The sequence below is a fragment of the Malaclemys terrapin genome, chromosome 6, assembly GCF_027887155.1.
Source record: "Malaclemys terrapin pileata isolate rMalTer1 chromosome 6, rMalTer1.hap1, whole genome shotgun sequence".
In the NCBI taxonomy this organism is placed as follows: Eukaryota; Metazoa; Chordata; order Testudines; family Emydidae; genus Malaclemys; species Malaclemys terrapin.
In genome coordinates this window covers 32205886-32233367 of record NC_071510.1, presented here as the reverse complement: position 1 = coordinate 32233367, position 27482 = coordinate 32205886, and the positions used below count along the sequence as shown (strand labels likewise).

General features: G+C 41.2%; 2 protein-coding genes and 1 pseudogene across 2 annotated transcripts; all 3 read left to right on the top strand.

The window, feature by feature from the left end:
- The first annotated feature begins 6952 nt into the window (after positions 1–6952).
- LOC128838851 (interferon beta-like) lies at positions 6953–7509 on the top strand (annotated as a pseudogene).
- Positions 7510–13389: 5880 nt separating this feature from the next.
- On the top strand, positions 13390–13965 carry LOC128838826 (interferon beta-like). The gene has a single exon (XM_054031258.1). It carries the CDS (start codon positions 13390–13392, stop codon positions 13963–13965), a length of 576 nt encoding a protein of 191 aa, XP_053887233.1.
- An 11628-nt stretch (positions 13966–25593) lies between these two features.
- Positions 25594–26870, top strand: LOC128839319 (interferon beta-like). Its single transcript, XM_054032210.1, has 2 exons — positions 25594–26167; positions 26827–26870. Exons 1-2 carry the CDS (start codon positions 25594–25596, stop codon positions 26868–26870), a joined length of 618 nt encoding a protein of 205 aa, XP_053888185.1.
- The last annotated feature ends 612 nt before the right edge of the window (positions 26871–27482 follow it).

The following is a 27482-nucleotide window of genomic DNA, read 5'->3' as shown; positions in this document are numbered from 1 at the left end:
GGATCTGATTTGTGGACAAGAGGCCGAAGCACCTGTGCCATGCAGAGCTGCTGGCTGACGAGGTTGTAGACAGTCGGGCGGGATATGGAATGGAATCCCAGGGGAACAGGCCCACATCAGTGCAGAAGGGGGTCAACCAGGGGCTTCCCTGAAGGGGGTCTTTGATAAATCCCTCCCAAGAGGCACAGCCAATACCAGAGCTGACCGACCAGCCGCAGGGGACCAATAGGACCTGAGGTATAATTACTGTGGGCAGAGGGGCCACAGATGGGCCTGGTGCCAAAAACTCAGGGACAGGATGAGCAAACTGAGCCCTCACAGGGTTAACTGGGTGGGAGCCCAGCAGGAGAAGGGGTTGGCTCCCCAGGTGGGAGGGGCTGGCAGTTTACCAGTGGCCCAAGAGGGAGGAGTCTCCCAGACCAGCTCCTCAGGAAGCCTTGATGCTCTGGATTCAAAGTTCTCAGTCTACAGGGTGGGTGTGGGGTGGCCCCTGGGGAGCAAGTGCCTCATTCCCCTGGAGGCGGATGGGAAGCAGGTCACTAGGTACTGGGGCATGGGCACTGAAGTGATGCTGGCCCAGCCCGAGGTGATGGCCTCAAACTGGGTGGTGCCCAACACCTACCTAACCCTGACGGGTGTGTGCGGGCCCCTGTTTAAAGTACCTATGCAAGGGTACATCTGAAATGGAGGGTCAAGAAGGGGCCCAAAGATGTGCGGGTGCACCAGTTGCCAATCGGAGGTGCTGATGGGGGGGGGGGGTAACCTGGCAGATTGGCCAGGTGGCCCCCAGAGTGCCCTCGTCATCACCCAAAGCCAGAGCAAGCGAAGGGTACCCTGCCGCAGGTGCAGGTCCCTACCCCGGCGGGAAAGGAGTCACTGGGGACAGGACTTGGCGGGACTGCAGCATCGGACCCAGCCACTGAGAGGGAGTAAGTCCGCATCCCTTTCCCAGCTGCTGAATTCCAGGCTGAGCTGTGGAAGGATCCCTCTTTAGAGAAGCTAAGGGAAAATGCTGGCCACAGCACAGCGAAAACCCTGGGGGAAGGCTGCCGGGAAAGATTCCAGTGGGAGAAGGGATTCCTGTACTGGGAATGGGCTCCCCAAGGGGAAGTGGAACTGTGGGTGATCAGGAGACAGCTAGTGGTCCCCCAGAAGTACCACCACAGGCTACTGTACTTGGCCCACAATGTCCCTCTCTCGGGACACCAGGGACTCTAACACACCAGGCAGAGGCTGCTACAGAACTTTTACTGGCCTGGGATCTTTGATGCCATCCAGCAGTACTGCAGGTCCTGAGACACCTGCCAGAGGGTGGGGGAAGGCCTGGGACAAGGGGAAAGCAGCTTTGAGGCCCCTGCCCATCATAGAGGAGCCTTTCCTGAAGGTGGCCATGGACATAGTGGGACCCCTCAGCAAGGCAACTCTGACAGGAAAAAAATACATTCTGCTGGTGGTAGATTTCGCTACTCGCTATCCTGAGGTGGTGGCCTTGTCCTCTATTGAGGCAGACACACTGCTGACCGTTTTCAGCAGAGTGGGATTCCCCAAGGAGGTCCTTACAGACCAGGGCTCCAATTTCACATCAACACTACTTTGGTGCTTGTGGGAGAAGTGTGGGGTCCGACACACCTGGGTCTCAGCATACCACCGTCAGTCCAACAGGCTGGTGAAGAGGTTTAATGGGACCCTAAAGATGATGCTGAAAACGTTTATGAACCAGCACCCACAGGACTGGGACAAGTATTTACCCCACCTGGATGATCGATCGATCGCGCTCGCTCTCTCTAGATATATAAATTTTATTGTCAGCCTCTGACTCTGACCCTCTTACACCAATCACTGTAACTGACTTCTACTCTGGGTTATCTGGATTCTTCTAATGATATTGGGCCAGCCAATAGTGCCATGCTGCATTCCAGAAGCTGAGGATCTGGCCCATTGTTCTCGTGTTGGGCCAGATTCTGCCACCTTTATGCTGACTAGTACAATACCCCACAAGCAATACCCATTGAAACCAGTGTTAGTAGAATGAGGTATTACTCAGTGTGAGTAGGAGTGGCAGAATCTTGCCTATTATGTCTAACTATTCTTTCTACACGTAGCAATGTAAAATAAAGGCTGTTTTCTAAATACTACACTTTTAAAAGTAGATTTTCTCCCTGACTAATGCAGCTGCCATCTTGTCCTTAAGATGCAGCATGTTACGGTCACTGTGTTTTCTCTGTCATGGAAAATTTCTATTTGTTCAGTCTTTGGGTCCAATTCTGAGACATGCTGAGTACCCACTAGTTCAGTTCCGAAGAAGTGGGTTGTAGCCCACGAAAGATTATGCTCTAATAAATTTGTTAGTCTCTAAGGTGCCACAAGTACTCCTGTTCTTTTCTAGACTGAAGAGTATGTTTTACTCTGAGTAGAAGCATGAAAAACATCCTGGGAATCATCTTTGCCATAGTCTGTGGAGGTTCTTCACCTTGTCTAAGAGTTTGTATTTAGGTAACAACGATAGCACCTCTGTCTTGTCTATTTATGTCCTTCTGCTTTTATGTCAATCTGTATTGTGATCCTGTGTGTCATGTCATACTGCACTTACATTTTCTCATATATTATACAAAGAAGTATCTGACAGATGTTCAAGGAACAGATTTATACCACACAGATTTATACATAGGGAGAATTGATGCATTCTGACTTGCATAGTTAGTATATGTTTTTGAAAGTCATAAAATTTCAACTTAGAAGATAGTTTAACATTTTATTTTGCAAATGGCAGTTGCATACATGCTGCAATTATCTGTGCATTTGACCATCACCAGCATGAATACACAGTCAAGTAATTTAAAACAATCACCCCACTAGATATGAAATTGTTCTTTTGTGAAAGGAGTTGTGCTGAAGGGTTGCCACGTTGTCAGAAGTTCAGACAAATATAGGCCAAGATGACTTTGTCTTTTAGCCGAAAAGCTCCAAGGTTGGAAAGCCCCTCAAGGGAAATTAGGATTAAAGGGGTTTATTTGATGGCCCTTACTGGTTATCTAGCACAGTTTTGTTCTAACAGGGAGAAGAAAAGTACAGGCAAGCATGACACAAACCAAGAGAGAGGAAAAGGAGGAGAAATTATGTGGGAAATATGCCATGAACTTTGTTGTGGTGCCATAATTGTTAGATGAAAAGTAGGAGTAAGGGAAATATAGAAGATAATTATTTAGACCTAGTTGGAATATCTGTTATTTTCTAAAAGGTATTTATGGACTGGACAGCCCAACAGCATTTGGCATTTTATAAAACCTCTAGCTTTGTGAAACAGTTTTGATGATGGTGTCAGTGTTACCCAGGGTTCTTTCAACCCAAAGCTCTTGGTAACTTTTACTCTGTGCGAGGTGGTGTCAGGAAATAAATCAGGGGAGACAGCCATCCGACCGATAGGTGGCTGGCACAAACAGGACAAGACAAGAGTGCTTTCACTTAAAGCTAAATGTTACTTAGTCTCAAGAACTCACACACGTCCGCAGCAGGTTAGTAAAACACCCCCAACCCTTGATATTATCGAAGCTGAGTGTGGCTGTCGAATAGCACAGCAGCAGCCCGTCTGCTGGTGGGGAACACAAGATGCATCCAGAGGGAGAGTCCTGTCCCAAAGAGTCCCACTACTTCAAACTTTTCCCTTTAATTTTATACATTAGTAACACAATGAAGTGTTCCTTAAAGAAAACTTGTTAAGCAAGCAGTTTCAATGGTCAAGCAAGAGGTTTTCTTCTGATTATTGATTAACCAGGTATGGGTTTTTCCCCAGAGTTTGCAGGCTTCAGGTCCTAATAGACATTCCTGAGGGCACATCCTGCTCTTCTAAAATGCATGTATCAGCAACTTCAACACAATTCTTATCAGAAAGGACACGGGTCAAGCTGCCCTTTCTGTGGCACGCATATCCCCCTTCCCTCCTGCTTTGGTCAAGCTGAGGCTGCTGCATGGCCACTTTATGGCCTGCTAATATGACTTCTTTTAGCAATAAGCCATAGTGGTTTAAGGCGCTTTACTGGTTTGCCGAAATCTCCCCATACAGCAGGACATCAAACATAACAGTGTCTAGTAGAATGGAGAAAACATCCTTCCCAAAACAAAAATGGTGGAACAGTAAACTGGGTGCCTTGTATAAATATACAAGGATGAACAAGAAAAAAAAAAAAGAGAGACACTAAAAATTGTGACAATATTCACAGGAAAAATATGTAGCTTGCTTTCTGTGTTTTTTGACAGGTGGGATATGAATTTGCTCCACGGTTAAGAATCGAAAACAGAAAAAAAATCAGTAGGTGTGCTTCTTCCAGGTCCAGTTATAAAGTAGCCAAAAATCTCATGAGCAGGTCTAAAAATGGGATTTTTTTTTTCCCCCATGAAAAGAGTCCCTGGCCTTGCTGACATTCTTGGTTTTCTGTAGATGCCAACAGACTTGGCAACAACAGTCTATTTGGATGATCTACACCTGCTTTTTCTATCCTATGCTTTTCCCAGTTTAGTCACCACTGATGGGGAGTTTACATAAAGCCTCTGACGACAGTATGTAAAAGTGAAGAGTTAAAATGACCTGCTTGAAGAGAGGTTACATCAAGTTGCTTCTATGCTTTGGCTGGGCCAATATTTTTCTTGCCCATTCTGTCAAAGTAAAGTGTCTACATTTTATGTGCTAACCTCCAGTGTTTTCATTAGAGCAGGGGTAGGCAACCTTTCAGAAGCAGTGTGCCAAGTCTTCATTTATTCTTTTTAATTTAAGGTTTCGCACGCCGGTAATACATGTTAACGTTTTTTTAGAAGGGCTCTCTCTCTCTAAGTCTATATTATATAACTAAATTCTATCCCTCAGTTTTCTGACCAACTGGTACCACCCCTCCACATCAGGCTTGTGTGGTTCCTTGCCACCAACAACCAGTTTGGTATAAAGAATGTGCTCAACTTTCAGCTTTATCATCAACAATGCCTAAAAATTACCTATACCCAACATTTAAAATTCTAGTAATAACCCTGCTGGTTGCATGAGATCTCGTGAGAATCCACCTCACTACCAAGTTTGGTGTAGGTGGATAGTAGTTCTGAAGAGCTATCAGTCAACAACATATTTCAGCTACAGCCTAAACATTTGAGACTTATTAAACATTTATGAAAAATGTTTGGCCCTTCGTAAACATTTTCTGTAATATTTCTCCGTTTGAAATTGTTAGAAAAGAACATCTCTTTAATAAGAAAGTATAACAAACAGTCCTATAAATACATATTTTAAAGATAATTTTCTCAAGAAAAGTTCATGCAGACATCTTGAAAGCAGTTTTGAATTTGAAGGCAATCAGCCTGGGAACGGACACAATAGCCATCACACAAAACAAGTAGCAAATTATGCATAGCAAATACTCATAGGAAAAGATATGGTGAGGAAGTCCTGAACAATCAGAGTGGAATGTGCATAAACCATTTGTCAAATCATTTTAAATAAAACACATTCGCACATTCTGAATTTATTTGCAGATTTGCAAATAGGAAAAGAGGCTAAATTAATCTCTTATTTCATATTCAAATTAAGCTGGCTGACACAAAGGAAAAAAATCCAGTAAAAATTCCCGCTATTTTTACTCAAATTTAAATATATAGTATTTCATCAAATTCTAGCAAATATTTCACCCAGCTGAGTCTGCAGCTAATCTTTCCCAGAAAACAGGCTAATTGCTGATGAAAATATGCTGAAAGACTGTCTTTACTCTCATTGCTTTCTTACTTTAACAAGAAAAGCTAAGATTCAGATTTTTTAATTTCTCTCTTTAATATAAATATTATCCCCTGAAGGTTCAGCTTGCCAGAAAATGCACATGAAGGACCCTCACTGGAGTGAATGCAAGATTGGGGTGCAAAGCCTCTGATATGACTGGGTCCCTTATATGGTATACTTATGTACAATACTTATGTACATTCTTTAAAGTGACACTTCCAAATAGTTTAGGCAAAACTCTAAATTATGATTAAAGACAATGCTTGAGGTGATGGGGGAGGGAGATGTAAAAGTAGTGACATGAACAGAATGATATTTGTTTTCTTCTTTTCCTTAAAAAAAAAAAAATGAAAAAATTCCTTTTCAATTTTTGGGTTGAAAACCATTCCCCTTCACGGATGGAAACTCCAACATGACAGCCTAGTACTATGGTATGAAAAACAGAAAATGAAACTTGCCACAGGATGCAAACTTCATTCATCAGACCACTTCAATTTCAATGTCCAAGCTCAGTAAAATGCACATTAAAAAAAAAAAAAAAAAAAAGAATAAAGCTTGAATGGTGAAAAGTCAAACACATTTGAAAGTGACATTCATTTAGGTCAGTCGCTCTGGCATATTTCTTACCAACCACACAATCTTTTCAGTTATCAGTTTAAGTAAACCTCCCAGTTTCTCAGTGCCCTTTGTCCATCCTCTGGTATTCTCTACAAACATGGTTTTTCCTCTCTCATAAGACAGATAGTCTTGCTGATGTAACAGACATTCAGATCAGCCCAGCACTACTAACTACAGGTACTTGGGAGCAGACAGACCGGTCCCTACTCTAACCTGTAACTGGATGACACTGTTAATCATCACTCTTCTTACCCTTTAAATTTTCTTTATCTAAGAGGGCATGGGGGAGGGGCGACCTAAGGAAAGAAATGTAGGGATTCTTTAATATTAAAAAAAATAATAATAACTGCTTTTGTTCTTCTAATGACTTGTTTGCTTCCACTAAATAAAAGAAGGAAACCGAAAGTAAAAACCTCAAGCAGGAAAAACCTTGAAAAGTAGATAGTGATGAAAGCAAAATCTCTTCCTACAGAATACTTACATTCAGAGACATGGGTCGAAAACACAAAAGTCTATGAAGGACCTTGAACAGGCACCAGTTGCTCAAGTTCTACACAAACACAGGGAATCCAAGACATCATCATGATCAGCAGGAGTTTGCTGCAATTTTGCCTCATGCTGCTCTTCTTCAGTGAAATCTCATGTCTGGATTGTAACAGGATTTATGTTCTACAAGCCAGAATGAATAGAGAGTGTTTAGAGCATCTGGAGAAAATGGGTGGAAACTTTCCCTTCCAATGTCTAAATGAAAGAACAGCCCAGAGATATCCTCAAGATCCAGCAAGAGAATGCCAAGGAAGCCATCCAGCAGATCCTCCAAAAGTTCTTCCATATCTTTAGAAAAAAATCTCACCCAAGCTGCCTGGAATGAGACTTCCATAAAGGAATTCCAGAATGGACTTCACCAGTGGATTGAGAAACTGGAGACGTGTTTGAGTGCCAAGATGGAAAAGGAAATAACCTACCCAGGAAATGAGAACCTACTGCTCATCAGCCTCAAACTGAAGAGATATTTCCAGACAATCGACGATTTCCTGAAAGAAAAGCAATACAGCCAGTGTGCCTAGGAGATCATCTGTGTGGAAATATCCAGGTGTTTCCTCATGCACAACATACTCACAAAGAGACTTCAAAATTAAGGTACCATATTTTCTTTTTTCCTAGAATAAAACAGCTGGAGAGAGGTGGGTGATAGGTTTATAACTCCTAATATGTAGGGCCCAATCTTTCTCCGATCGTAATTTTATGTATACAGCTATTTAAAAAATATGTTCATATCTTTTTAGAGTAGCATATAATTTAGTGCTTCTCTACCACACACAATATTCTATATGAAAAATATAGAAATATATCATAACTGCTAACTAATGACAAAATATCGTTAAGTAATAACTAGCCATACCAAATATAACTTTGCCCAGTAAGTTTCTAAGTTGGGGAAAAGAACAGTGAGAAGCCCCCTTTCAACAACTGCCTTGTTAGACAACATTCCAGTTAGGACACCAGAAAATAGAGGGTCTGTGTTCACACACTTCTAATTCATCTAATTCTGCACACGGGGATGGCCGAAGGTTCTTATTCGGTTTCTCTTTGTTTTGTTTACCCCTAAATTCAACAGCCTTAGTAACAACAAATTGTGACAAGATAAGTGAAGTAAGGATCAGGATTTATGATTTGACATCTGGTTAGAAAAAGATGGCCTATATTTGGCATTTGAAACTCTCCATGTTTGAACCATTCCCCTTTTTCATTCCAGCACACGGTGCTTCAAGTAATGATGTTATGAAAACAGCTGAATGAAACTGCACCTCCACTGGAGTCCTTTGTCTCTAAATCGATTCTACAAGCAGCACCTTTCGAGACTCTTATCAATCCATCTTGAATTAAGCAAATTGTCAAACTTCAACTGCACTATTTATATACTACTTGCCATTACCGGTCTGATTTATTCACATGAGAAAATGTAAAACAGAAGATTTTGCTGAAAATATCGCAGAAGACAACATAGTATTTGAACCAAAGGAGAAAAATCTTACTATTTCTTAATCACTGATATTACGCATTTGCTCCAATTTCCCTTGGCCTGCTTTTAAAAATGAAATCTTACCTCCTAACTGTAACAGGCTTTGCTTCAGCACAACAAATCTGAACCAGGACAATTTCCAAACAAAATGGAAGGATAATTTTCCTGCAATGGCAGAACAAAGGAAGTGACTTCACATGGCCCCAAAAGTTTCTCAAGCCCAGAGAAACCCAGAAAGACTGCCAAGGTGGCCATCCAGGAGATCCTCCAACAGATTTCCTACATTTCATGCTATATACCCTCACAAGCTTCCTGGAACAACAGTTGCATAGAAAGATCCTGATATGAACTCATAAGCAAGTGAAACTTCTGGAGGTGTATTTCGCTGCAAGGATAACAAAGAAACAAGAATATCCCAGTTTCTAGGTCATTTATAATTAGGCACTCTTAAATTTTAAACTAGTGCAAATATATATTCTTTTCCTGCACTGTAAAAATAGTTTCAGATCATTTCATGGGATTTGTAAGAGTGTTTTGTGTTGATCCATTTATATGTATTCAAAATATTAATGTATTGCTTTTATTTATTTTTTTCAGAGATTTTATAATATTTATAAATAAATATTTATTTATACAAAATAGCAACCTACAGCAGTAGTGATTTGTATTAATTATTTTTTTAAAAAATATATCTAGAGACCCAAGAAAAATCTTCTCTTGTTTTACCTTAAGACTCCAGTTCAGCAAAGGACTTGTAAACATTTGCCTAACTTTAAGTACACGAGCCTCCCCGTGACATAAGTGGTTAAACATTGGAACATGCTAAAGTGCATTGTGAACATAAACCTTGATTCAGCAGTGACTCCCTAAAAAAATAGCTATGGTAATTAGTTTTACCACTCCAATAGACCACACACCACAACCTCAACTCTGCAGCTTATGTGTGTCTGCCTGTTACCGGATGATTTTTCCCCACAACATTTGTAGTTGCGCGTGTTTGGAGCAGTAGCTCATTGTGATGAAATTAAAGGGGTGATGGAGAGACTGGCATTCCAAGAGGAAGACTTCAGGCTGTCGTGGTACAAAGTTGCTTGTCCCTTCCCTCCCCTGAGATGTGTGTGAACTGGCTCCCCATCAATCAGGTTTCCATGTGCGCAGACTCTGTATCCTCCCCTTTCCCGCACCAAGGAGGCTTGTGTGGGCCTAATTTTCTCCCTCCACCAGTTAGGTTTGGGTACACTTGGCTCACAAACAGCATCAAGCTTGTACATACTCAACCCCTCCTGTCATTCAGGCTTGTAAGCATCTGGTGCTGCTTCCCTTTGCTCTCCCTCTGGAGCTCCCAAAACAAGCGTGTGTGCTTATGGACTGCATGTTGCACCAACAACCACCAGCTGTATGAGCACAGTGCATAAAAATTTCAGTTGTGCTGTGAATAATGACTAAAAATTACCCTAAATCCAATAGTTAAAAATTACCTGAAAGCAAAAACAAAACAAAAAACAAACCAAATCTTGGACCAAATCTTGTAAGGATCTCTCTCTTTCCCAAGTTTGGGTATGTAGATAGTATTTTTGAAGAGCTATTAGTCAGTCATAGCACTGTCTAGGATTAATTTAAGCCAGACCCTAAACCTGGTTTTTAAAAGAAGTCAAACAACCACTACATTAAATGTTCAAATAGTAAAAAAATTAATCGTGTGTGAATTTTTACACTGATTGGCAACCTGCCTTTGGGGAAAAAACAAGAATGTATGTCCCATTTTAAATCCCTTTTGTAACAAAGCCAAACTATGGAGTCTCTAACAGGAAACTGTAAATTCTTCACAGTCAACAGATGGCAGCATTGCAGAAGCTTTTGCCCTCTGTTCTCTTTATCTGAGGGTTTGTCAAATGTTTCATTATGTGGGCCTTATCTTACCAAAATTGTTCTAATGATCATTTCCCCTCCCATTCAAGATCAGGTAACATTTTTGTGGCAGGTACACCAAATGCTTACAAAGAAAGGTAGTACTAGAAATGAATTTATATAATTTTAGCTGTCTTTAAAGGAACATGGGATCTGCCAGTTCTCTGAAGACCACCACCCAATACTCCATGTACTACCACTGATTCATGAAACTCCTTTTGGTACCGGCTGGTTTAAAGGCACGTATAAGGAGTTAACTAGTAAAACAAATGCCTATCCTTTCTTATGGTGTAGCTTTTTCCAATAGCTGTAGCCATCAGCTGTCTAAATTCTTTCCTGCCCAAATCTTCCTCCCTTCATTCATTCCTTCATGTAGTTGGAACCTACAGGTTATATTGACAAAACACAATTATATGAAAATAATGAGAGCAAAAATAGACTGTATGAAAAAGTCAAGGATGACAAAATCACCACCTCCAAAATGTATTCCCCCCAGTGGAACATGGCAGTCATATAGCACCTGGGAGCCATACAAACTCTTCGAACTATAGCTACTTCATTACCCGTAGAGTTCAGAGGGGAATCTCCTGACATTCATCCCATCATATTGTTTATAAGCTGTGCTACGTGAAAGAATCCATTCATCTATTGAAGAAGCCATTTGATAATATGTATCGTCTAAGATTTCACGCCTTCCTGTAAGAAAGCCAATGACAGGGGGATTAAAAAAAAAAAAGGAGGAAAATGCTACCAATACATCCCCACTTAAGCTCACTTTTATCCTTCCACTGGCAGGCAGGAGGGGATACTCCCAGGTGTGTCCCCAACCTTCATCATAGAAACAGATGAGCCTGTGGCTTCTACACAGAACACAAGGTCTTTTCATACAGAGCTACTGAATCTCTGCATCAGTTGTCAGGACCAGTCAGAGCCCCGTTCCGGTCCCTATCAGCGTGGTTCCATTACAGCCATGAAACCAGGGCTTCCTTCAGGTTGCAGTTGCCTCAGACACGCCCCGTAAGTGTCATTTCTGTGCAGCTGACATGGCGAGATGCACCCACCAGACCTGGATCGTAACCTGTATGGAGAACACCCCAAGAGGGAACTATGTGCAAAAGCATCTGACTCCATGGCACCTCATCTCACCCGACACACACTTCCATGTGGCACAGGTAAGAGTCACAAGCAGAGGGCTCTATCCCTACATGGATCCTCTGCAGCAGGCTCTGAGGCCCTTGTAACCAACTTTTCCTCAAACAATAGACTAGTTGTTTGCCTACTTGCTTCAGGGGAGATGGAAGTCGGGGTGTTGAGCAGCTTCAAGTAACATTAGCAAGTGAATGCATGGTCTCCATTATATACAGGATTTACAATATTGTTCAATGGCTTTCAGCAGCCACACAACAACAATTATTCCAGCGCCCCTAAATTGCTGTTACCATACAGATTTACTGAAAAAGATTATTTGCCCCCCTTCCATTACCCTGTGATTACTTTGTTACCTTATCCTCTCCTAGTTTTCATATTACTTATTTCTCTCTCTCCTCAACATCTTCCTCTAGACTTCACCCTCATGTGGAATACACATCCCCAACACCCATGTAAAGTAATGGGAGAATGGGGAGCACAGCCCATGGCAATCTGGGGGCTCTGGTAAGTCTGCTTTACAGAAACTTTTATGTAGCTGATGCAAAAATCTGAAATTTCTAATAAAAGTGCAGGAAACTTGGGAGACTAACCAAATTAATATGCACAAAAATGTTTTCATGGTTTATTCGTGTGATTCTTCCTTTCCAATTTCAGTGAAAACAGTTTTCTTTTTGGATGAAAAACACATTTTCCTGACATAATGGAAAAATCCAGCAAAACAGTCTTTGCTAGGGGAAGAATACCAGAAAATGAAATGTGACCATAGGAAACAAAGAGGCTTAAACAAAGTAGAAGAGTTTCCCTGCCCATGCCAAGGGGAAAGCAAAAGTCAAAAGAGAAGGAACTAGCAAAAATGATGAACACTGATTTTGATTTTTAAATTTTTTTTTTAATTATTACAACCCAGGGACATGCCTGTTAAAAATACACAGCATGACTTCTCTTCTGGCCACACTGTAAATCACAATCATCCATGTGGGTACCTCTCTAGTATGTGTAACTAATTGCTCATCCTGTTTTATGAATTACCCTCCATTTTTCACCACTGTCAGCTACTCAGAGTGACCAATAGGACATGATGTTAACACCATCTAACTGCATCTATTCCTCAGCTACAGTGTGTGTGTGTATATATGTATATAATACACACACACACACACACACATCTGGAAGTAAACAAAACGTGAAAAAAAGCTTCCATTCTTGCAGAGCGCACTCTGTCTCCTTTGTTTTTCTAGAAGGAAGATACTGATATTTTCTGGTGTCTCCATATTAAGTGTGCTTTCCAGGTTGAAGTTGAAATTTACAAATATTTTTGGGAGGCCTAACATAGGTGCTGCCACACCCCCTGGCTTGAAGTGGTTTCCTTCATATTCAGGGTTTACAGTTTGGTTCAATGGCTCTCAACAGCCCCACTATACAAATTGTTCCAGCTCCCCTGAGGCCTAACCCTTTCCTCCCACTTCCTCTATGCCTCAAAACTTTAAATATACCTACACTATTTTTGTCTGTCAAATGAAGAAGGTTATGAATGGGAAGTGTAGGGTTTGATGAATTGGGGGTTTTCTCTCTACCACTTCTGAAGTGTGGATGATCTTATTAAATTATATCTTTAAGTTAATGTATCATGAAAAGCCTGTATGTATGTGGATCCACCATGAGTTAAAGGGGTTGTATATTGTCATTTGTGGTCACTTTCACAAAAATACAAAAAGGAGGAAGCGTGGTAAAAGAACTAGAAAGCAGTGAATTAAACAGAAAGAAAAAGACTGAAGCCTCCAGGAGGGAAAAACCTTAAACGAAAATGATGAAACAAAAATTCTGTAGCCAAATATTTAAATTCAGAGACATGAAGGAAAGACACAGCAGTCTACGTAGGACCCTCAACAAACTCCAGGCTCAAGGTTCCACACAAAGAAAAGAAGTGGAAGATATCACCATGACCACCAGGTGTTTGCTGCACATTTGCCTCATGCTGCTCTTCTCTACGGAAATCTCATCTCGGCTCTGTACCATGCTTCACTTCCAGCAGAACAAAGTGAACAAAGAAAGCTTGGAGCTTCTGCAGAAAATGAGCGGAAATTTCCCCTCACAATGCATAAATGAAAGGGCAGCTTTCAAACCCACCCAGGATGTTGTCCGACTTCCAGTGTCCCAGAAAGAGAATGCCAAGGTGGCAATTCAAGAGATCCTCCAAGAGATCTTCAACATCTTTAGCAAAAACCTCACCCAGAGTGCCTGGGATGAGACTTCCATAGTCAGGTTCCAAAATGGACTTTACCAGCAAATTCAGCGGCTGGAGGCATGTTTGAGAACACAGATGGAGAAGGAATTAACCAAACCAGAAAGTGAGGAACTCCAGCTCACCAGTCGGAGAGTGAAAAAATACTTTCAGGGGATAGATGCGTTCCTGAAAGAAAAACAATACAGCCTTTGTGCCTGGGAGATCATTCGCATGGAAATACCGAGATGTTTTGTACTAGTTGACAAACTCACTGGAAGGCTTAGTAACTAAGGTACAGTCAAAACTTTTCCCTAGAGTAAATGAATTAACGTTACTGTAATTTATACAGCTGAATAGAGATAGCGGATATTTTATCTCTCTGCTTATATAGGGCCTGATCCTTCTTCTACAGGGTAAAATGGCCAAATAGCAACTGATTTCCATGGCAGCAGCTTTAGGCTCTTCCTGTCCTGCGCTGGAAATGGATTTGCAATTACATGGATTTATTTTTCTGTGTTTCTACTATTGTTTATTTTTGCACATCTTCATAATCTCTCACATATCAGTACTATTGTGCAGTAGGTAATTGGCAGACCTTGCAACAAAGTACATATATGTGGTGTGAGAGGGAGGGAAGTATCATTATCTGATGACCAAAGTACTCTGACTTCGACATATGTAGTGTGTTTCTATGATCATCATTGCCATTAATTAATCTGTCCTCATGAGAACTATTTCTAGTATTCCAAGGTTTGAGAAGCTTTTTTTTTTATTATTATATTTTTTTAAAAAGTCTCTAGGAACATACTAAAAGACCTGCGAGCTTAAATGTGGAAAAGATATTTTCATTTAATTTAATGAGATCAATTCAATGAAAATTATATTTTTCCCTTTGTGTTTCAACTATTTCCAATTTCATTTCAGCTCCGCATCCTGCAACTACTAGCTTAAAACAGAAGGATGCAGTGGAATCCCTCCTCTCTGCTGATTCTTCCCACGGTGACGTCTAACATTTCAGAACGCTTGATGTGTAATACAATAGATTCACTCTATTATGGAATTCCAGCTGCACAAATTACATTTTATGTGATAATATTCTATTCATTTACTGTGTTTAAAATGCAAAATTAGGGGTATTGATGCAAAAAAGTTTCAAGACAATTAAGAATTTTAAAAGAAAAGGGTTGGACCTTAAACATTGTTAACATTATGTGTTTGCTATATAGTTCTGTGGTTCAACTCTTCTCTGATCAAATCTCACCTCTGAACTGTAACATGCAGTTTAACCACAGTATAACAGCATAACACATGTGAACTGGAACAGCTTCCAAACAAAGGTGTGTGGATAATTTTCCTATACTGTCAGAACAAAGAGAGCAATTTCAGGTGGCAGCAAGAGGTTCTCAAGTTCTGAAAGTCCCTGTGGGAAAATGTCCAAGTGACAATCCAGGAAATCTTCCAACACATTTCCTGCTGCTTTTGCAAAAATCTCTCCCAAGCTACCTTAAGCGGGAGTTCCATTCAGAGGGTCCAACTTAGACTCATCAGCCAGCTGGGCATCTGGAGACATATTTGGTTGCAATGATGGACAGTGGGACTCTTACCAGGAAGGAAGGAAGAACATTCAGCTCACCAAGATGAAAGTCAAGAGATACCAATTATTTCCTCTAGCAGAAAAGCAGTTCAGCTTCAGTGCTGGCAAGAGAATCCAAGTGGAATTAAACAGTTTTCAACTATAGGACAAATTCACAAAGAAATTTAGAAATTAAAAACATTTTTAGAAGTACTAACCAAAAAAACAATTAACATTTTATACATGATTTAAAATTAGATGCAGTGGAATTTTAAAAGTTGTTGCTAATATTTATTCTATTTGTGTATTGTGGAAATATTTTCAGATCATTTTATGATATTTGTAACAGGATATTTATGTCAGTCTATTATTTATTGCTTTTATTTATCAATTATCAGAGATACATTTGAATAAATTTTATACAAAATGGCAACATATAGTGGTAGTGATTTGTATCAATTACCCATTTTAAAAAAATCCAACAAAAAACTATCATTGTTCAGCCTTAAAACCCCAAGTTCAGAAAGTACTTATCCACACGACTTATGGTATGTGACCCATCCCACTGATGTTCATGCTTCCAGTTGGGAACATACTTAGATACATTGATGAATCAGTGTGCAAATTCACTGTACTTCCATATTAATAAAGTAGCTATGGAGTGATAATTAGTCTTTCCACTGTAACAAACCATGCACCAGACCTGACTTCTGCCTCTTTTTCCTCTGCTACTTTTTCCTTGGTTATTTTCCCCTACCAAATAACTTCTTGTTGTGGATGTTTGGTTTAGTAGATGTGTTGGAAGAGGCCAAACTACTGAGTCGGGGGAGAGAGGGCACCAATCACCAACACTATGCACCTCAAAAACACACCACTTAAGTTAGCATTTAATTGGCTTGCTCATAACTCCATCAATGAGGTTTGTGTGCATTCACATACCACCTCCCCACAATACATTTACAAGCACCGCCCCCAACCATTAAATATGGGCTTCCATGAATGCTTCTCATTTGTGTCCCCCCCACACACATTCAGTTCCATTATTTTTGTGTGAGCACAGAACAGACTAAATTCATTCTTGAGTATACACCACAAACAAAATTACATGTGAGAGCAGGAATAGGCCATTTGAATGAGGATTATCAAAGTTTCTCTGTCACCTCTAAAATGCAGCCCCCAGTTTGGGGGAAATATATCAGTCAGTTACTACCCAGGAACAATACTGAAAAACTCTAACTACCCCAAACCTATTCTGTGCTAGAGAGAAACTATTCCCATTCATGCCATCAGACCTTTAATAAAAAATGGGCCATACTGAGTGGAGAATTCAGTTGAGCTCTTAGACGATATCACTCGTATCATAAGGAGCAGCCAATGCCTGTGGGGAATCCCAACTTGCATTTCTTAAAAGAGGGAAATTCTGTAAATATCCCCCACTGAGGTTCTCCCACATCCTTCCAATGGTGGGAAGGAATGAGGAGGAGCAGGTTGGACCCCAGCCTTCCTCACGGAAATGGCTGTAGTTCCATCTCCAGACTAAGCAGATTCTATGATTTCTGCACAGATGACAAAGGTCTCATCACTTTGCATTACCACCCATTACACTCCCTGCCCCATCTTTTCAGTGTCAAGGAGAATAATCCATGGGCGTCCCAGGAAAGAGGGAATGATGGGTGAAGGCAGCAGAACCTACTCCACCTCAGCCCACATCACACATGCTTCCATGTGAAGCAGCTGAGATGCTCACTCAGAGAACTCTATCGCTGCATGAAGCCTCTGGGGCAGGTTCTGTGGCCTTTGTAACTAACTTTCCTCAAACTATACACTACTTCTGTGCCTATGTGCTGTTGATATACAGATTTACTGAAACAGATTCTGTTTTCATTACCCTGTATTTACTTTGAGGCCTTGGTCTTTCCTGTTAGTATTAATAGTATTCTTAAGGGTGGTTTAGGTTGGACATTAGGACAACTTCCTAATTGTCAGGGTGGTTAAGCACTGAAATAAATTGCCTAAGGAGGTTGTGGAATCACTGTCATTGGAGATTTTAAAGAGCAGGTTAGACAAACCCCTGTCAGGGATGGACAAACTATGGCCCACGGGCTGGATCCGGCCCACGAGCCATTTTAAGCCAGCCTGTGAGCCGCACCAGTGGCTCAGCCCCGCTCTGGCACTCTGGCTGGGGCATTGGCCCAAGGTCGGACCACATGGCTCAGCCCCACTCTGGCACTCCAGCAGGGACACTGGGTTGGGCCCGCACCTCACGGCTCGGCCCCACTCTGGCTGGAGCACTGGGTCAGTTGATGCACCACATGGCTCTCAGAAGCCGGTATGGCCGCACTCCGACTCCTATGTGCTCCAATGGGAGTACAGTGGCGGTGCCTGCGGACAGGGCAGCATGCAGAGCCACCTGGCCGCGCCTCTGCGTAGGAGCCAGAGAAGGGACATGCCACTGCTTTCGGGAGCTGCATGAGGTCAGCGCTGCTTGGAGCCTGCACCCCCTGAGCCTCTCCCCATGCCCCAGCCCTGATCCCCCTCTTGCTCTCCAAACCCCTCAATCACAGCCCAGAGCACCCTCCTGCACCCCAAACCTCTCATCCCCACCCCACAGCCCACACTCACAGCCAGAACCTGCATACTTTTCCGCACCCCTGCCCCAGCCCTGATCACCCGCCCGACCTCCGAACACCTTGGTCCCACCCCAGAGCACCCTCCTACACCACAAACTCCTCATCCCCAGCCCCACTTCAGTGTCTACACCTCCTCCCGCACCCCAACCACAATTTTGGGAGCATTCATGGCCAGCTATACAATTTCTATTCCCTGATGTGGCCCTCCCTGGTCTAGGTATACTTCGTCCTGTCAATGCAGGAAGCTGGACTCTATGACCTCTTGAGGTCCCTTCTAGTCCTATATTTCTATGTTTCTTTAAAGAGTCCCTGTCAAATAGTTGTAAGAAATTCAACATTTTTGCTTCAAGAAAGTGCATTAGGATCCTGGGGTTCTTCCCAAATTAATATGAACAGAAACGTTTTCATATTTTCTATAAGGGAATCTTCTTTTCCAATTTCAGTGAAAATAGTTTTCTTTTTGAATTAAAACACACTTCCCTGCCATGATGGAAACTCCAGCACAACAGTCTGCGCTAGGGCATGTGAAAAGTGAAATGTGACCACAGGAAGGTAAGGGGATTAAACAAACCAGAAGAATTTTCCTGTTCAAGCCGAGAGAAACGCAAACATTAAAAGACAAGGGACCAGCAGTAATAGTAAACACTGAATTTGATTTAAAAAAACCCCACCTTTGAATTATTACATCCTAGTGACACACATGTTAAGAACACATGGTAAGACTTCTCTTTTTAACCACACTGTAAACCACATCCATCTGTGTGGGTACCTCTGTCGAACATGGATTACCAACTGCATTGTATTTTCAGATTTGACAATAAGCAAAGGTTTCTTGTTTCCAGTGTCCAAGACACCAGTTTCCCTGGCATCAACATTTTAAAGTGTTCTTTTTAAACTACATGAAATCTGAAAAGTGCAGATAACCAATATTTTCTGAGGGCCATAGTTACTCCTGCATTAAGCAACTTTAAATATACCTACACTATTTCCCTCTCTCAAATGAAGCAGGGTCTGAAGGAGAATTATAGGTTTACAGGAGGCTATTATGTTTTGCAGTGACCATCCAGAAAATGAACAGTTTCCTCCTGCTGGTTAAGAGGATGAAATGTAGATTTACAAATAAAAGTAGAGTTTAAAATGAGGCTGTACTTCTAAAAGGAGACTGCTAAAAAAAAATAATAATAATAATGTGGGAGCACCATATTTAGTGTTTTTAATTGCCTTCTGATGATATTGGCTCAGTTTTTAGGTAAAAAGCCTTGTTTCTAACTGTCAGTTCCACCTGACCAATCTAAGAAAAGGCAAAGGGACAGGACTATTGAAACTGATAAACTGAGGCAAAAGGGAAAATATAGTTTTGCAACTGAACAAAAATAATCCTGAATAAATTTAAATATATATATATATACCATGTTGGTTAATCAAGCCCTGATGGAGAAGAAACGCTGGGAGAGAGAAAAACAACAACTAATGGAGAAGATATCATGATCTCAGGGCCCAGACAAGGGGACTATTCTGATTATATGTATTTCAAAGAACATTTCATGATCTAGATCAATGATACTCAGACTTCAGCTCGTCAGCCACAAGTGGCCGTTTACTGTGTCTCCTGTCGCTCTTTGCGGTACATGATATAAAAACACTGGGTGATTTAATTATTAACCAATCTAAGTTATTCACCAATCAGGATGCTTTTACTATGTTATTAGCTAATTAACTTATCAACTTGCACTAAATTGTTAATTTTTGTATATAAAATATAATTATTTTCAGAGCAAATAATTTAAGTATTTCCCCGTCATACTGTTTAAATACGAATAGTACTATAGTATATTAAATTAATCAATGAATTCACACAACCGTGGCCCTTTTGGGTAATGCTAATTGCTAATTTGGCTCCTGAACTACCGAGGTCTGACTATCACTGATCTAAATATAGAAGTTCTGCAACATGCAAATTGTATTCCCTTAACTGGAGGGAAAGTCTCTGTTGTGCTAACCAGGGCCGGCTTTAGGACGTGCGGGGCCCGATTCAAAAGACATGCCGCTGAAATGCCACCAAAGACAACGGCAGCGATTGAGCTGCTGCCAAAGATAGCAGCGGCAATTCGGCGGCAGTTTAACCAGTTGTCGCTGTTTCCGGCGGCACTTCGGCGGAGGGTCCTTCCTCGGCAGCAGTTGTCTTCCGGGGCCTTACCTTGCGGGGCCCCTCTTCTGGACGCTGCGGAGCCCTCTTAGGTATGGGGTCCGATTCACGGGAATCAGGGGAATTGGCCTAAAGCCAGCCTGTCAGTTACCCCCAGGGATAACATGCACTACAGTGACAGTTGCAGGTAGAAGGGCTAACACAAGCTGATTACTACTTATTATTGGTATTACAGTTCCCTGGGGCCCTATCAGTGCCCAGGCACATGATTATGGGTGTTATACAAGCATTCAGTAAAAGAATGCCCAAGAGGGCTTCACCATCTTTAGCAAAATCCTCATGCAAACTGCCTGGGATGGGAGTTCCCTAGTCAGGTGACAGTATGGACTTTATCTGCAAATTCAGTGGCTGGAGGCATGTTTGAGAGCACAGATGGAAAAAGGAATTAACCACCCAGAAAATGAGGAGCACCAGTTCACCAGAGTGAAAAAGTACTTCCAGGGGATAGGTGCATTCCTGGGGGGGAAAAAGCAATACAGCCTGTGTGTGTGTGTGTGAGATCATTCACATGGAAATACCCAGATGTTTTCTACTTATTGACAGACTCCGTAGAAGGCTTGTCCAGTACAAAACTTTTCCCCAGAGTAATTGAATTAGCATTACTGAAGAGAGATTTCAGGTGGCCCCAACAGGTTCTCAAGCCCACAGAGTCCCTGAAGGAGAACACCCAGGTGGCAATCCAGGAAATCTTCTAAGACATTTCCTGCTGATTTTGCAAACCTCTCCCAAGCTACCTAAGGCAGGAGTTCCATTCAGATACTCCTAAAATACTCATCATCAGCAAGTTGGGTATCTGGATACATGTTTGATTGCAGGAATGGAAAGTGGGACTCTTACTAGGAAGGATGGATCTACAGCTCACCGGGATGGAAGTGAAGAGATAACTGCATATCTATTATGAAATAATTGGTAACTTCAGCCTCAGTGCTGGCAAGAAAATCCAAGAAGAATTAAGAAGCTTTCAAATATGTGACGAGCTCATTAGGAAATTTATATACAAGAATACCAACTTTTTGGAAGTACTAACTGAAATGAATGAATCTTTTATATGGCATACAAAATGAGATGAAGTAGAATTTTAACAGCTGTGCTACTATTTATTCTCTTTGTGCGCTTGACAATATTTTCAGATAATTTTACTGGCTTTGTAACAGTATATTTATGTCAGTCTACCACTTATTTATTCTTCTTATTTATGTCATCATCCTAGGTATTTATTACTTATAAATAAAATATTTCATACAAATGGCAACCTCCAACTGTAGTGATTTGCATTAAATACCTATATAAGCAAAAAAAACAACAACAAAAAAAACAAAACAAAAAAACCTCCAATTCCAGAAAGTGCTTAAGCACAAGACCCATCCCACTGAAGTTCATGCTTCAAGCTGGGAACACACTTAAATACACTGATGAATCTCAAGTTCACAGGGCTTCCATATGAAAAAAATACTAACTGTGTAATTATTAGGTCTTTCCACTGTAAGAAACCACATTCCACATGGATTTCTACCCCTTTTTCCTCTTCTACACTTTACTAGATAATTTCCCCCTCCCCCGCCCCCAACACTGGTAGTTGTGGATGTTTGGTGTAGAAGATGGTTATGTTAGAAGAGGCTAGTTTGGTGTTCTCCCCCCCATCAATCAAGTTTGCATGCCCCGCCAAAAACACACCAATTAAACTCATTTGTAACCAGCCTGTCTATGCCCCCCCAAAATCAGGTTAGCCTGCATTCACACACCCCAACCAAAAATCAATTACGATTCCATGTATCCAGCACTTCTCCACAAGCAATCGTCCCCCCTTTAAGTGTGTGTGAAAACACATTCCCAGCAGATTTGCATGTCCTCTCCTTCCCCGCAGCTGACTCCTTTGTATGTGTCCAGCCTAGACTAAATTCATTCTTGCAGGGTAAAATGTGCCAGACAGCATAGCTCCCAATAGATGGTTCAAGTGCACCCTACCCCACTTCCCTCAATCAGACTTGTATGTGCCTGGCTACTCCTATCTCGCCCCAACTGAGATCCATGCAGTAATCAGGCTCGTGTTTCCTCCCCAAACACCACCACTCACATTTTCATACACTCCCCACACTTCCCCCAGATTAGATTTGCATACGCTCCCCTGCATGCCCCGCCCCCTCTCAAACCAATGAGATTGGCATAAGCACAGCCATCTCCCCTCACCATCAGTCAGTTTGGCATGCAACCGTTTCATATACTGCATACTGGGTATTATCATGTGGGGACTCCGTGATGGCTGTAATTGCAGATAGCATTCCAGCCATGTGCACACAGACTGGCTTCTCAGTCTCTCCTGCAACCTGTGCTCCTCCCTCCCAGTTCCATACAGGTTGCTGCAGCCATCAGCCCTTCAAATCCCCACCATCAAGCAGGTTTCAGTGTGCCCAGTCTCACTCTCTCCACTAATCAAGCTTGTGAGGACATACTTTACCCTCCTCCATCAATCAGGCTTGCATGCACCTATCCCTTTATCCCTGTCAATTAAGCTTGTGTACACTCAGCTCACAAATTTCATCTCTCATGCTTGTAGGCACGAGCCCATTTATCTCCATGTCACAAATCTCTCTGGGCTACCTCCTCTTAGCAGCTCAGACACTGAATCCCCCTTGGACTTTCAGATTCCCTGGGTCTCAGTAGGTGGCAGCCCTATTTCTTCCCTTGGCCTCTCTGGCACATTTCCTGGGCTCTCACTCTATTACCTCTTCATGGAACTAGAGTCCTGCAGCCGATCAACCTTAGGCCCTCAGGACCAAAATATTTTCATAGCTTAACATGTCTTCTACCAGACGTACACCTAGACGTGTGAGCCTTCTTGTTTACCTCGTCAAAGGACCATATGTAGGTGTAGCCTATAACACGCAGGCACTTTGCACAGGATTCTAACACTCTATTGCTCTTTTCTTAATGACACAATAAATGCACAGATTTATACAAAAATAGTAAACCCGACATGAAACTCCCTGCCTCAGTTTCCTCCACACTTCAGGCCATTTTATGGGCCTGGATCACAGTCACTTGGGATCATCCTGCATCCTTCTGTTGCAGTGCATCACTTATATTGACTAAACACAAGTATTGACTAAAAGTTACCTGAACTCCAACATTTAAAAGTATGGTAATAAAACTGCCTGTTGGATCAGATCTAGTAAGGATCCACCGCTCTACCACATTTTGGGTAGGTAGATAGCTCTCCAGAAACACTATCAGTCAACAATTAGCACTGCAAACAACAAATTTCAGCCATAGCCTAAACATTTGAGACTTATTAAAATGTATAAAAATGTCTGGCCCTGTGTAAACGTTTTCAGAAATATCTGTATGTGAGAGTTTGTTAGAAAAGAACATTTGGGTAAAGACAAAGTTTAACAATTACTTCTGTAAATACACATTTTAAAGAGGATTCTTTCCAGAAAAGTTCATGGAGCCATCTTGAAAGCAGTTTTGAATTCCAAGGCAAACAATCAGGGAAGAGACATAATTGCATCGCCTCAGGTGAACCATCATACAGAACAAGTAGTAAATTATGAATAGGGAATAGTCAAAGCAAAAGTTGTGGTGTGAAGGTCCTGAGCAATCAGAGATTAGAATGTAAATCATTTGTCAAATCATATTAAATAAACACATTAACAAAATCTGAATTTATTTGCAGATTTTCAAATAGGAAAAGGCGCCAAATTAATCTCTAATTACACATTCAAATAAAGATGGCTGACATAGAGGAGAAAAAAATCCCCCCCCCAATTTCTGCTTTTGAATTGAAATTTAAATCTACAGTATTTCATCAAATTCTAGCAAATATTTCATCCAGCTGAGTCTGCATCTAACCTTTCCCAGAAAACAGGCTAATTGCTGATGAAAATATGCTGAACGACTATGTGTCTTTACTTCCATTCCTTTATTACTTTAACTTTTCTTGTTAAGATTCAGATTTTTAAATTTCTCTCTCTCTCATAAATATTCATAAGCTTCAACTTGCCAGGGAATGTACACAAAACTCCCATTGGAGTCAATTGGAGATGGGGTGCAGAGCCTATATTAATATTGGGTCCCGTATACAGTATATTTATGTACAATAAACTGCATTCTTTAAAATGACACTTCCAAATAGTTTAGGGCCAAACTCCAGATTACGATTAAAGAATGTGCTTGAGGTGATGGGTCAGGGTGATGTAAAAGAAATAACTTAAAGAGAAATATTTATAGATTTTCTTCCTTTCCTTTTTTAAAATTAATATGAAAAGCTCCATTTAAATTTTTGGGTTGAAAACCATTCCCCTTCACTGATGGAAACTCCAGCATGACAGCCTAGTGCTATGGTATGAAAAACAGAAAGTGAAACTTGCTACAGGCTGCAAACTTCATTCATCAGACCACTTGAACTGCAATGTCCAAGCTTGAATGGTGAAAAGTTAATCACGTCTGAAAGTGACATTCATTTATGTCAGTCTCTCTAGCATATTTATTACCAAACACACAATCTTTTTGGACAACTCCGTTCCATGTCACTACACTAAATCACTGGGAACTATGCAGAAGTGCCCGAGAAGATAACATGTTCACACTCTTCAACTGTACCTGTTCCTCAGGCTTTTCACAGCTGGCATCAGGTTCTTAAGTAAACCTCCCAGTTTCTCAGTGCCCTCTGTCCATCCTCTGGTATTCCCTACACACATGGGTTTTCCTCTCTCAGATTTCAAATGGCCAGGAAATTGTGTGAGATTAATAGAGAATTGTCTGGGCCTCAATCTCCCGCAGGAATTCTTTCCAAGCTTATCAAATTTTAAGAGGTCCCTATAGTATTACTCCCTCTCAAAGGCTGCAAGGAAGGAAGGAGACAGCTAGAGTATAGCCGGGTTTTCTGATTTTGAGTGGGACACCAGAGAGGGAAAGTTTTCCATCTGCTGGCAAAGTGAAGGAACAGCAGCTTTATACATCACTTCACTGCTATTATCTGCAGAGTCTAGGAAAAAGAAGTTCTCCATTAGTTCCCCCCATCTGCCAAAATTCATTTGTATCTGTTAAAAGCATGGATAGTCTTGCTGATGTAACAGATATTCAGACCTGTCTATCAGTGCTAACTACAGGAACTTGGGAGTAGACAGACAGGTCCCTACTCTAACCTGTAACTGGATAATACTGTTAATCATCTAACTCTTCTTACCCTTCAAATATTCTTTATCTAAGAGGGCGGGGGGGGGGATGTAAGGAAAGAAATGTAGGGATTCTTTAATATTAAAAAAGTAATGACTGTGGTTTGGTTCTTCTAATGACTTGTTTGCTTCCACTACATAAAAAGAAGGAAACCGAAAGTAAAAACCTCAAGCAGAAAAAACCTTGAAAAGTAGAAAGTGATGAAAGCAAAATCTTTTCCTACAGAATACTTAAATTCAGAGACATGGGTCGAAAACACCAAAGTCTACGAAAGACCTTGAACAGGCACCAGTTGTTCAAGTTCTACACAAACACAGGGAATCTAAGACATCATCATGATCAGCAGGAGTTTGCTGCAATTTTGCCTCATGCTGCTCTTCTTCAGTGAAATCTCATGTCTGGACTGTAACAGGATTTATGTTCTACAAACCAGAATGAACAGCGAGAGTTTAGAGCATCTGGAGAAAATGGGTGGAAACTTTCCCTTCCAATGTCTAAATGAAAGGACAGCTTTCAAGCCCAGAGATATCCTCAAGATCCGACTGTCCCAGCAAGAGAATGCCAAGGTAGCCATCCAGCAGATCCTCCAAGAGCTCTTCCATATCTTTACCAACAATCTCACCCAAGCTGCCTGGAATGGGACTTCCATAAAGGAATTCCAAAATGGTCTTCACCAGCAGATTGAGAAGCTGAAGATGTGTTTGAGTGCTGAGAAGGCAAAGGAGATAACCTACCCAGGAAATGAGAACCTCCTGCTCACCAGCCTCAAACTGAAGAGATATTTCCAGACAATCGACGATTTCCTGAAAGAAAAGCAATACAGCCAGTGTGCCTGGGAGATCATCCGTGTGGAAATATCCAGATGTTTTCCAATTCTCAACATACTCACAAAAAGACTTCAAGATGAAGGTACCATATATTGGTTTTTCCTAGAAAAACTTAAATATTAAAAGAATAAAACAGCTGAAGAGGGATAGGTCATAATTTTATAATTCTTATTACGTAGGGCCTAATCTTTCTACCATAGTAATTTTACCCATACACCTATTTCAAACTCATGTTAATAAAACTGTTTTAGAGTAGCATATATAGTTTAGTGCTTCCTTACCACACACATATTCTGTATGAAAAATATACAAATATATCGTAACTGATTACAAATGAAAAAATATCATCCGTTGATAATTAACCATACCAAATATAACTTTGCCCAGTAAGCATCTTAATAGGGGAAAAGTTGGCTTGTTGCTGTTTTTAACAACTGCCTAGTAAGAGAAAATTCCAGTCAGGACACCAGAAAATTGATGGTCTGTGCTCACACACTTCTATCCCACCATCTAATTCTGCCGGTTACTTCTGCACACAGGGATGGCCAAGACTACTTATTCTGCTTTCCTTCATTCTGTTTACCTCTACATTTCAACAATTTTGGTTAAAAAAAAATTGTCACAAGATCATAAGTGCAATAAGGTTCAGGATTTATGATTTGACATCTGGTTAGAAAAAGATGGCCTATATTTGGCATTTGAAACTCTCCATGTTTGAACCATTCCCCTTTTTCATTTCAGCACGTGATGCTTCATGTAATGATGTTATGAAAACAGCTGAATGAAACTACACCTCCACTGGAGTGGTTCGTCTCTAAGTTGATTCTACAAGCAGTTCCTTTCCAGATTCTTATCAGCCTGTCTTGCATTAAACAAGGGACCAACTCCTACAGAACTCCAATTGCTCAATTTATATACTACTTGCCATTACCAGATTGATTTACTCACATGAGAAAATGTAAAACAAAAGATATTGCTGAAAATATGCCAGAAGACAATGTAGTATTTGAACCGAAGGAGAAAAACCTTATGATTTCCAAATCATTGATGTTACCCATTTGCTCAGAATTTGCTTTCGGCTGCTCTTAAAAATGAAATCTCACCTCTGAAACTGTAACTGTTATGCTCATTTCAGCATAACAGATGTGAACCAGGTCAACTTCCAAACAAAATAGAAGGATAATTTTCCTCTAAAGTCAGAAAGAAGAGAGACTTTGTGGCCCCAAAAGGTTCTCAAGTCTTGGCAGAAAGTGACTGCCAAGTGGCCATCCAGGAAATCCTCGAACAGATTTGGTACATCAAGTGTCAAATTCCTTCTTAATCTCCTTGGAATGATAGTCCCATTAAAGATCCAAACATGGACTCATAAGCAAGTAGGGGAGCTTCTGGAGCCTGTT

Bases quoted from the DNA above. Each gene is read 5' to 3' on its own strand.
- LOC128838826 (XM_054031258.1), top strand. From the start codon at position 13,390: ATGACCACCAGGTGTTTGCTGCACATTTGCCTCATGCTGCTCTTCTCT.
- LOC128839319 (XM_054032210.1), top strand. From the start codon at position 25,594: ATGATCAGCAGGAGTTTGCTGCAATTTTGCCTCATGCTGCTCTTCTTC. The intron at 26,168-26,826 runs GTACCATATATT...TTTTCATTTCAG, and splicing joins AAAAAGACTTCAAGATGAAG to CACGTGATGCTTCATGTAAT.